At 40.5% G+C, this 12,069-nt stretch overlaps 1 protein-coding gene across 14 annotated transcripts in view; it reads left to right on the top strand.

The window, feature by feature from the left end:
• The window catches only part of ARHGEF10 (Rho guanine nucleotide exchange factor 10), a 127,299-nt gene that overhangs the window by 37,310 nt on the left and 77,920 nt on the right, over window positions 1–12,069 (top strand). For 10 of the 14 annotated variants that reach the window (XR_015708215.1, XM_087774734.1, XM_087774731.1 and 7 more), the window contains 6 exons: window positions 383–449; window positions 1,645–1,724; window positions 2,878–2,934; window positions 5,591–5,754; window positions 8,927–9,043; window positions 10,279–10,393. Coding sequence is in view for 13 of the 14 variants with exons in the window: in XM_087774734.1 (XP_087630860.1) it covers window positions 383–449; window positions 1,645–1,724; window positions 2,878–2,934; window positions 5,591–5,754; window positions 8,927–9,043; window positions 10,279–10,393 (600 nt within the window). In the remaining variant the exon portion in view is untranslated. The remainder of the gene's footprint in view (window positions 1–382; window positions 450–1,644; window positions 1,725–2,877; window positions 2,935–5,590; window positions 5,755–8,926; window positions 9,044–10,278; window positions 10,394–12,069) is intronic. The other 4 variants (XM_087774728.1, XM_087774726.1, XM_087774724.1 and 1 more) reach the window with 3 other exon arrangements.

Here is a 12,069-nt window from a genome sequence, read left to right as displayed (position 1 = left end):
TCCAGCCACTCCTCCCCAAGCCTGTAGTGTTGGATGGGGTTGTTGTGACCCAAGTGCAGGACCTGTCACTTAGCCTTGTTGAATTTCATGCAGTTGGCCCTGGCGCATCGGTCCAGCCTGTCCAGGTCCCTCTGTAGGGCCTTCCTACCCTCCAGCAGATCGACACTTCCACCCAACTTGGTGTCATCTGCAAACTTATTGAGGGTGCACTCAATCCCCTTGTCCAGATCATTGATAAAGAATAAGAATATTGTATAGAAGTAGATTACTCATTAGCAATGAGCTAGTAAAATCAATTTCTTATGCTAAAATGTACCATTTGAACCACACTGACATTTTATTCCAAGCATTTTGCTGATTATATTTTTTTTTTTCTACTTAGCAGGTACACAGTCAGCAACTGAAGAATGTCATTGTAATTCTGTAAACTCAGAGGAGCCTCAAAATAGGTGATTGACAGTTCAGCATGTTTAATACTCTGTAAAACCTTAATTCCTAAGAAGGCTTTTATTTGATAAATCTTTGATTTATTTTTCTCGTGTGACATTTCTATGTTTGTTTATTTCCATTTTCTTAACTCCATAACTCTGGTTGTCTACCAAAATCAGCACTCACAGGTTGAGGTGTCGTATGTATAACTGTGCATGATGTTTTTGAAGGGACTAGGTTTAATTTTTATAGAGTCATAGCAATGTCGGCTGCAATAGGTTGCTGGAGATCTTGTAGTCTAGCCTGCTACTTTCAGCAGGACCACTGCCAACATGCCGTTAGATCAGCCATGGCTTTGCTAGCTGAGCCTTGAAAATCTCCAAGGATGGAGATGCTGCAGCTTTCCTGGGCAGTCTTCCCTGCTGTACTACCCTTTGGTGATTCCCCTCCCCCCACCCCCCATGTCCAAACCAAATCTTCCAATGTGCAGTTTGTTGACCATTTCCCCATGTGTATCATCTGGCACTGAAAAAAAACCAGCCCACAAAACCCCAAAACAAACCCAAACCAAAAAAAAACCCAACCCCATCACATCTGTAGCTCTCTTTCAGATAGTTGTAGCTGCTGTCGGCTTACCCTGTAGCATCCTTTTCACCAGACTAAATAAGCTTCATGTCTTCCACCTCTTTCCTTGTAGCCATGTGCTTTAGTCTCTGACTTCAGTTTCTCCTCATCTCTCTAGAGGTAGCTTCAGTTTCTCCATAACTCTCTAGAAGGGGGGTGTTGGGAAGCCAGAACTGGACGTGCTGCTGCGGGTTCAGCCTCACCAGCACCAACCAGAGGAGGATAACAGCCTTGCCAAGCCTGATGGCTCCTGATGTAGCCCAGAACGTCTCTAGTCTTATTTACAGTGAAAGAGCAGCTCTCACTTCTCTCCTTTCTGAGAGGGTTTTCTGTGTTCTGGTAGAAGAATTCAAAAGCAAAATATTTCTTGAGATGAAAGGGAAGTGTTTTCAATTTCTTGACTAAAACTGTCAGACTGTTAAATAGATTAATAATCTCCTAATTATATACTGAAGCAGCGGTTTTGAGTAATCGGCAGCCTTGGAGTGGGAACTGAAAGGCAGCAAGATATTTATTGTCTTGTCTTCACAGTTGTTTAAAAACATTGTGGTGTAGCTTTTAATGCTTTTATTTTATGGCCTTTTTTTCAAGTGAAGATAACCAGGCCAAGAGAGAGGATGATGCTCTGGCCAAGTGGGTTGCAGATCCTGCAAATACAGCGTGGATGGAAAGTAAGTATCACTGAGCACCAAAGTGCAACTATAGAAGAAGGTCAGTTTTAAATTGTGATCAGCAGTCTGTGTGTATCTATATGCACATATATATTTTACAGGAATGTCCATGTTCACTTTTATTGTATTTTTTCAGATATGCTCCAGAACAGAGTTATACCAGTCAAAACGTTCAGCAGTGTAATAAAATTGTGTATTTTAGAATAAAGTTAACGTTCCGTTTTCCATGGAGTGTTTCTTGGAGTCTATGGAATCATTTGTCACTGTCTAAAGGAAGTCATTTGGCTCCATCAATATGTGTACAGTGGAAATTTGCTCAAGTTCAGAGTCTGCTCCGTGGCTGTATATGAAGTTGTTCTTCTCATGCAGTAATTGGCAAATAATTTCTTGGAGAAGGCGGAAGGGAAGGAATTGCCACTTTTTCTTAGTGTGTGCCCTTGGCTTTTGGCTGGCAGCTGCATTTTAAACCAGAACAGAGACTGCGTGGTTTGAGGACAAGTTATCCTGCTTCTCAGCTGTTCCCACTGGGCTGGAGGTTCTTACATCTTACAAGTGACATCTTACATGTCACTTGAAGTGACTGAAGAATTTGCATCCTTGTCCTGCCTCTTAATGTACTACAGTGATCATTACATTATTTAGTTTTGGTTCTTTTTGAAAAATGTCTATTTCTACAGCCATTTAGTAAGGCAGTGAGCAGCCCTTGACAAACACAGAACATATATAGTGCTGTGAAAAGGAGGGAGAAATGTTAGCTGTTGAAATGCATTTCTGTTTCCAGGCTGCCAAAGGTCGTCATAAACATGCAGATAAAACTGTGTGAAATTTCACAAACACCTTATACTGGTTTTGTGCATTATTGCATTATTTGAATGATGATTAGATGTACTAGCAAAATGCTAGTGGAGAATGAGTGATATCTCCATTTTATTAATATGCATCAATATAACCAAAATTCTTTAGAATAGAATATTTCAGTTGGAAGGGACATGCAACAATCATCTTGTCCAAGTGCATGACCACTTCAGGGCAGACCAAAAGTTAAAGTATGTTACTAAGGGCATTGTCCGAATGCCTCTTAAACACCATTTGTTGGTCCCATTCAAATTTTAGGGGGTTTCTCATTTGCTTTTTTCTTCTGTTTTGCTTTTAGACCCAGATGAAGTAATTTACGATGATGTGCCAAGAGAAAATTCAGACTCTGAACCAGGTTTGTGGTCTTTGTATTACAGACCGTGTTGAAAGCAATGTAATATGGAATTGTATGCATGCATACTGAATAGATACGTTCATTAAGTACCTAAAATATACATAAACGGAATTAACACTGTGTCAATAATCGGTAGGTCTTACAAAGTTCAGAATTAAACTAACTCTTGAAAGACTTTATCGCAGCAGGTCTCCTACACCGCTCTTCTGAGAAGCTGAATTCTGCTGTGTTCTATAGATACTGTCCCAAATGCTTGAGTATTCTGTATATTAGAGAATGACAGTATTGGGTGTTGTAGCTATAGTGACCTAAACAAAGCAAGGTAGGTAGGAAAAGGGTGTGTTAAATAGTTAAATAATGTATGATAATGCATCATTGTCATGGTTGTACAGAGAAGGGCTCTATTCTTGAAAGTCCTCCTTCAACATAAAAGTACCTGATAGATGGAAGAAGAGATTGAGAGCGGCTATTTACCATCCTGATTGCGACTCTACAGAAATGTTTTATTTCAGCTTTGGAGTGGTCTAGCTCCTGATGGTGTGACCATGTTTGGAAGGGGTAGAATAGATCTCATAGTAGTTGCTGGAGCCAAGCTTTTACCTTTACTGGGAATGGTGGAGCTAGGGCTCAAGAAGCTTATTTCAATGAGTTCTCGCTCAGATTTGTTTTGCAGTTTTTGGTTATAGTGAGGACTGTGCTTAAAGCTTGGTTGCTACTAACTGATTTTATGTTTGAGTGGATCGGCTCATTAGGAACTCGGCAGCTACTTTCATAGCTCTCAGAGGGTGTAGGTGTTTGATACTGAAATTGTTAATGATTCAAGAAAACACTTAAGCTTTCCTGTGTGAAAACCAGATTTATCTTTAAAGCCGTAACATTTTCATTTCTTGTCCTTAGCAGTGTTCAGGCAAGGCGTTTTACAAATTATTACTGAAATTTGTTTCATTTATTATTTGAAAGTACATTCATGACTTGAATGCTTTTATTACTGGAAGGTCCCTCAGCGGACTGTGCTGCTCTGGGCAGGGACATCTTTACGCTGTGGCTGCTTGGTCAGGAAACATGTACGCCAAGGCCAGGAGGCTGAGCTGGGGAGGGATGTGGGACATGGAGCGAAGCTCTGCTGATCATCTCAGAATTTTCAGCTTAACACGAAAGATATTAATTAATAATTTTGGCTTTCTGTTTGTCCCCAAAGACATTGAAAATTTCTGAGAAAATAGGTAGTGAGGGAAATTTCGTCTTTATACATTAATGATCTTGATGTTAATTAACTGTATATTTTGGCAGGGAGACACAACTGTTCCAAAAAAGGTGCAGTCAGAGCTCAGCCTACATTAGCACAGGGACAAGATATGTCCACCAAATTACTGGGTATAGCCTGCCTCAATACTGGCGTTGCAAAAGTTTGACTTATATAAGCCTTGACTTATTTTGACTTACTATGATGATTCTCTTAAATCATTCGTTGTGCTAGATTACCACTAAAATGCCTTCTTCAGTAGGTGTATTTTAGGGACAATCTCGATATGCATGGAGGTTTAAAAAAAATTGTTAAAATTTGATTCTTCCAAATTAGAGGAGATTCCTCTGTGTTAATTGTAGATGATTTAATTAATGTTAATATTAAAATTTTATTATTGGTTGAAATGTAATTTTTAAATCACAGAATCCAGGGTTTAGATGGATGTTTAAAATCTGTCAGCTTTTCTTTCAAGTACATATTTTTTTCTCAATTTAAGTAAAACTTTAATCTTAAAATGAAAGCACAACTTTTGTTTACTGAATTTAATATGAGACAGGTTTATATGAAGTGTTATAGCCTCTGACTATAGGGAACCTTGACAGCAGTGTCCACACTTCTGTACTTGTAATGACAAATGACTCTGCATGTAGAATGTACACTTGTTTCCTGATAAGTAATTGGCACTAAAAATTTTCCTGTTTGTTTTGAGTCAGTTTGTCATACTTGACATCTGTGCTAACAAAAAGACCTGTGTCTTTTAACAGGTGATACTTTGGCCAGCCTTTGCAATATAGCTTTTTATATCTTGAAAAGGTTAATACTTCAAGCTCTTAGACTAGATTATGGGCAACGTAACCTGCAGATACAGGAGACTCCTGGTGACTGGTGGAGTTGCAAGAATGACGAGTCATAAAATGCCATAGTGTAACACATTTCTTGCTACTTTGCTCTCATCTGTTCTGCTTGAAGTAGTGACATTTTTGTTTGATTCTTGCAATGTTTTAGCATTTGTCATTTGAGCTGATGATGATGATCCTAGGGACAAATGGCAAGCTTGCAAACGGAAGGATGCTTCTTCTCAGTGCAGATGTGTGTTCACAGCTACAGTTCAAACTTCCTTTGAATTTCTTCTAAAACACATTGTGGGATTTGGACAAAACAGTGTTGTTTGAGTAGGGCATGTTTTTAAAAGGATTGTGGTGTGTACCCGTAACACTGTTGTCTTTTAGTACTCTGTTTCAACAAAGACAACCCACTTTGGCTGTTTGAATATTGGATTTAATTCACATTTTAAAATGTGCGTACAAAAGTTAGATATAGTTCTTCATAGTACATCCTGAACAAGTTTTTTGATGTTCAAACAAACAGAAATTTCAGTGTAGCTTTTTTATTTTGGTTTAATTCTTGCAGAGGAAATGATTTATGATGATGTTGAAAACGGTGATGATGGTGGAAACAGCTCGCTGGAATATGGGTGGAGTTCAAGTGAGTTTGAAAGCTATGAAGAACAGAGTGATTCTGAGTGTAAAAATGGAATTCCCAGCTCCTTTTTGCGAGGCAACCACAAGAGACATGTATGTATCCCGCAGTGCTGCTCAGTCATTGAGATTATCCTGATTTCCAGCACTTGCCTTTCTCACCTGTATTTCCCTTCTCCTCAATCCAGTTTCAAATGCCAACAGCATCTTTTTAAAGGAGACGTGAATCAGTGTGGGAGTGACAGGCCACAACAAAATGTAACAGGGAAAAGAAAAGATGAAAATATTAAACAGAAGATCCTTGAAAAAAGAAAAAACTCAAATTAGATAAAAGTGAAATTAAAAATGAGATTATTTTTGCTTGTGGGCAGTTCCTCACCTTTTCTTCTTTTGCAGCTGCTGGATTAGTGTAAGTGGTAAATGAGTGTGGAAAATAATGTGAAGAACAAATGGGGGTAAGCCTGACAAGACTTAAAGTTTTGAGATCCTTCAGGTGCTTAAAAGTCACAAAACTGTTTGCCAGTGTTCCCTGCCTCTCTGTCTTAGATCTGTATCACCTTGGTTGTTTGAAGGTGACTGAGCGTAAAAAAATACCCTGTAAGTAAAAGGTTTTTGTGATCAAAGAGAATTCTGTGCCATTTATTAAGGAGAGAAGAGAGGTGGCATTATTAAAATGATGCATCTGTAACACATCTCTGGTGTAGTATCTTTGGCTACATCTGTGCCGTGGGAGGCAGGAAGACACTGATGGCGTGGGTCCGTGCCCTCGCTGCATCTTTCTGATTGCACATCGGGAGAAGCCTTGGACTCCCGTGCTCTTGCTGCTTTGGCCCCTCTCCTGTTGCCCTTGTGCCCTTTCTGTGAGAGGGAAGTCTTGCCTGGGACCTGGGCAGCCTCCCACTGCCAGTTGCCTGCTCTGGACGGGGATGTGGGGCAGTGTGGGGACAGGCAGTGCCAGGCTCAGTGCCCAGAGTCACTGCAAAGTCCTCGGGGCTCCCCAGCATGTGCTGGCTAGGGATAGCCAAGAGCCACTTCACAGCTGCATACTGTTAGCTGCTCCAGCTCCCTGTGGCTGGAGGATGTAGGGGTAGTGGCCAGGGTGTTCTTCCATGGGACCCTTGTCTTCACTTTGCAGGTTTCTTATCTTGATGAGAATAAAAGGGTCACTGTCTCTGCCTCACTGTCTCTGTTTCCCTCCAGTACACATTATCTGCTCTCCCCCCACCTCCCTCTTTGCTGCCCTCCCTTTTGGAAATCAGGGAGTGAGCAATTAACTGCACACTTGAGCCCACCCAGATCAGCACTTTGTAAGCTTATCTTCTGGTTTTGTTTTGGTTTTGTCGTGACTGGAACAAGTTTAAGCTATTGCAGCTGTTTCTTTCTGGGGAGTTTTTTAAGTAGACTGAAGAAAACTGAGTTTAATTTTTTTTTTTTTAATACCTTTGGAAGAGACTGGGAAATAACTTCGCATGTGAGTGTGTAAGTCTTAACATGGCTGCTGGTTTGTGTTGTTTGTTTTTTTTTTTTTTTTTTTTTCAAATCTTTTCCTGTTACCTGTAGCTTCAGCTTTGGCCATAGTTATAGGAATCTATTTACACATGTGCACAAGGCAATGTTTAAAGCCATTTTTTTAAATGCTTATAAGTATACTTTGATCTGTCATGGGAAACTGTTGGCAGTGGGTTGAGAGTGGTGGTGCCAGGATCAGGCACAAAGTGTCTGAGCAAGGGACCGAGGAGTGGTGGGAGGAGAGAGGCATGCTCCAGGGTGCTGCCCTGCAGCTGGCTTTGCCAGGCCTGTGACAAAAGGTTTTGAGGATTGCCTTGGGAGGACGGGGATGAGGAGCCTAGGAACACATTAGTTGGTGGATGGAGAAGTCAGAGGGGCTGCTGCACCTGGATGGGTTACTGGGAGGTGGAGAAGTCAGGAAACTAGAGAAGGGGTTTGGCAGAGGATGAGGAAAGACAGAAACTTCAGGACTGCTGAGGAACCACTCCACTTTATACCTATTCTCTGTATCCATTCCTTGCACTCTCGCTTCTCCTCCGGTCTTGTGATGGATGTTACAGTATTTTCCCAGCACATCTCCTTCTATAGTCTTTCAGAGCCTATGAGGGACTTGCCTTGCTTATTATTTTTTTCTGTCTGTTGAAGAGTGTGGGAAGGTTGGAGGTGGGATTTTTAATTGTAAGTGCTGGTATGACTTCCCTCAAAGTAATTTTTTTATTATAACTTTTGATTATTTTTTATTTATTTATTTTAAGATGGGAAGGTTTTTGTGCTATTAAATATTTATAGTCTGTGAACCAGATGCTGTTCTTAATTATACTGCTGTAATGCCAGAATCATCATGTTGGAGGTAATCGCATCCTGACCCAGCCTCGTGGAGCTAAATGCCGGACCTCTCCCTTTGTTTTCAACTCAGTAGGCCTTCTCTTTCCTGATGCTTTCATCTCTCGCCAAATGACTCCACTGACATCATGCTGAGGGATTTTCCGTTGAACTTCTATTATAGGGCACACCAAATATTTTCTTTTTTTTCTGGCTACATTTTAACCTCTTTTATCTGGCTTTCTCAGAATGTTTAACAAATGTTAATTAGTATTCCAGAGCATTTCTCTGGGATAGTTTCCTTACCTTGCAAATGGATATATTCACAGACGAGATGGTTACGCCCATGGTCATAACGAAGCTATGATAGAGCTGAGGAAAAACATGCGCTTCTCGATTCCCACGCACTTGGGAGTTACAAGACTGTGCATCCTCCCCTGGTAGTGTCTTCTTGCCCAACTCGCTGGTACTGTCGATCTCCGTCTTCTCAGGTGCCAGCAACCTCTTCAGGTTCTTCAGCCTTTGAGAATTCTTCTGATTCACCGTTTTGAAGGATAGTCAGAAATATACTTGCTAGGGTTTGTGCTCCACCAGATGATGCTCATGGGTAAAGTTGATGCATTGTTTCCATACGGTTTGTAAGAGATGTGCACAACATAATTAATATGCAGTTAGCTTAGGCTAAGCAACTTTGTCCCTCTCTGTACATAGTTGCCAGCATAGCGTAAAGGTGCCTGGCTGAGTTTCGGAAAGTACAGTGACGCGCAGGAGTGGCGGTCTATTTGTTGGGTCGGAGCTTCCCCGAATTATAATTTTCCCTCAGTTGTCAGTGTATCAGTAGGCAGACTGGGCAACGTGCATGATATACGCGAGTACTTTAGCGTGAAGTTTGCACTGCAGGCTTTTTGAAAAGATTGTGTCTTTTTATACACTGTAGCTTTCTCATGACCTAACGCGTTTAAAGGAGCATTATGAAAAAAAGATGAAAGATTTGATGGCAAACACTGTGGGAGCAGTAGAGATTCAGCAACTAAAGCAAAAACATGAGCTGAAGGTAGTGTAGTTAATTTTTGTAACTAGCTATGTTTAAATGATTGCTTTTTCCAACACAGACAACGTTGTCTTTTTCTTTTAATAGTAACTTGAAAAAGCAGGCAATAATTTGTGTGAAATGAGTTCTAAATTTGCTGTATTATGATGCAGTTTGTCTTCAAAGTACTTTGTCAAGGACCTTTTCTCATGCTTATTTTTAATGGTAACAGTTTCAGAAGATGAGATAGGGCATTGTCCTTGCCTGCTGACTGGTGCCCTTATCCCCAGTGGGAGCTGGGTGTACGGCCCCGGCGCCTGGCTGAGACCCGGGTGAGCTCTGCAGGGCTGCCCTGACCCTGGCTCCCTGGCCACACACGATCAAATTGCCGGACTTGGAATCTCGGTGGCGCGCTCCGTTCTGAATGGAGCCAGTATGAAAAGGCTGGGTTTTTATTAAAAGCTTTGGCTCAAACCGAGAAATTGCCTGATTGCAGCAAGACAGCTTTGTTTGTGTTCTGATGTCGCTGATGATGTCAGCACAGCTCTGACTAGTGGGGTTTTTTTTTGCCATGGTGGCATTTTGGGAAAGCAAAAGTACAAAACAGGGTTTTTTAGTAAACATTTCCTAGCAAAACAACACTTGGTTTTTAATTTTTTGCATGAATTTTTTTTGCTGTAGTAGTGTGCTATAAAATTATGCAATTCTTGATTAAATCAGCATATTTCTTCAATTAATGAAATTATTAGTTGTAACATTTTCTGCAAAATGGTGTTTATTTAAGAATATAGTTAATATAGAAATGAGTCTGGGTGATTATCTTTAGGTCAGAAATACTTTGATAGAGTTAGTGGGACATTGGAAGAGGGACAAGAACCCTGGCTGTTAATAACCTGTTTATAGTATTTATTTGTTATATAATGGAAAGCTGAGCATTTGAGACTATTTTGAGTTCAGATGTTTGATGCAGAAGGGTTCTTAAGCATTTCTGCTATTTTAGGCTTACATACAATATTAATGTGTAGTAAGTCCCTTTCTCCAGGTTTGATTTTATTAAGAAAAAGTACAGGTGCTCAGATCTGAGCTTTGATGGATCTGTGTACTCACTATATATTCCTTTGACTTTGGGCTATATTTATAGCCTAAACTACTTGACAGTGTTCTTTTTAAAGATATTTTGATCAGAAGTATTCTGCATGGTATGCTCAACGTGTTCCTGTTATTCACTGAACATGTAGACTGTATTTTTTATCTTACAGATGCAAAAGCTTATGAGAGCTGCTAGAGAAGGTACCAAAGATGGGCTCGAAAAGACAAAAGCAGCTGTGAAAAAGGGTCGTTCTTTCATTAGAACAAAATCTTTTATTTCTCAAGGTATGTGCTAATTATACTGTGTTTGTTACTCTCTCTAGTCCTTTCTGAGAAAGGAAGTAAACGGCCCAGCAGGTTTTTGTACTTGGAGCTGAGTACTGGATGCATGAAATCAGCTTTATATCGATAAAGTATGGTATAATATTTAGTTCAGATGACAGTATAGTCAATGCATCTTGAGTATTTTTAGGTTTGGGGCAAGAACCTGAGTGACCTGAGAAACCTGAAGACCGCAGAGAAGGGTCTACTTAAAAACAACCACAAAAAAATCTCACCAAACAGTGTCATAGATGCTATCTAGGGAGTATGGAAATTATGTTAAGGTACTAAGTCTGTCCAGTTCCCTTCATCGAGTAACTTCTGAATGTCAGGCAAATCTGCTGATATGACATAGTTTTCCGTGGAATGATAGTTGACTATTTAAAAAATTTGTCGGGGCCAAGGGATAACAGACACTTTGGTGATTTTTGATGAAAGCGGAGTTTGGATTGGGAAAACAGAAAGTGGTCTAAAATCAAAAAGCTAAAAGTATTTGTGTTCTTTCTCTAGTTAAGAACAAACGTCAGCCCTCTGTCATGAGCCGCAGCAGCACCAGTCCACAGTTAATTTTTGCAAGAGGCAGGGGTTAGTAACTGAATACAAATCTGTTCCTTCTTCAGGATAAGTCTGAGAGGTAGTATGTCTTTCTGCTCAAGTTTCTGCCCAACTAATTGAATGGTTGTAACTTCAGAGCTTATGAAACTACAATTTTAGGAAGCTAAAACCACAAAACTGGAATAAGGCATCTGTAGCGAGTGAGCTAACATAAAGCTGCATCCTATCTGTAAGGACCAGGACACATCTTACATCCCTGTCATGGCCTCTCACTGCTTCTGAACCTACCTAATTCACAGACAGAAAACAAAGTTATTTGCACAAACTTTAGCGTTCAAAAATGTATCCTCAGCTTCTTGCTGTTGCACAGGAGAAAATGATCTGCTTTAGCAGGGCAGTGTTACAGTGGACCTGGCATTCCTCCTTACATTTCTAGAGGCTAGGTAGCAGACACAGGGTATCTATGGACGGTTTAATCCCTCAGCCACTTACCAAATCAGCAGGGAGCTGGTGACAAATTTGTGGAACTCATTAATTCCTCCTAGCCAACAGATCTGCTTCCCGTACTTCCCTTTTCATTCTAAGACACAGTTTCTCATACGGTTCTTTCTTTATCTCTCCTTTGCTGGTATCTGCTTGTTCGGCTGGCTGCATACTGCCACCTATCACTGCACTTTGGTGGTGCTTTTTGCATAAAATTAGCGCATAGGGAGCAATGCAGAATCCCTTACTCTCATTTCTGATGAAAGACAGTATTTTGGTACATTTGGCTACTTAGTTCAGTTATGGAAGGGTGTATGGAATTTTTTTAAGCTGGATCATATTATGGGTGTGTTTAATTTCTTCCCAAAGGTCATTTATTTCAAAACTGCTGGCCCTGGAGCCGCAGTGTTTTAACGCTAGTTGTCATGTCCTGCACTCTGGACAGCCCTGTTTTCCTGGCTGTGAAGAGGGAGTAGAGGTCAAGAAAAAGACGCATAGGCTGTCTGCTGCTGTGTGGATTTTCGAATTTTGAGATACCTTTGAAAGATGTTCTGTATTAGAGTGCCTATCAGTGGTGGTATTTATGTGATTTCACAGGTGTT

The sequence above is a fragment of the Nipponia nippon genome, unplaced genomic scaffold (assembly GCF_047370975.1).
Source record: "Nipponia nippon isolate SJK-2023a ecotype South Korea unplaced genomic scaffold, ASM4737097v1 scaffold_4, whole genome shotgun sequence".
NCBI classification, from domain to species: domain Eukaryota; kingdom Metazoa; phylum Chordata; class Aves; order Pelecaniformes; family Threskiornithidae; genus Nipponia; species Nipponia nippon.
Note: the sequence above shows the minus strand (reverse complement) of the source record. Positions and strands in the feature narration are given on the sequence as shown.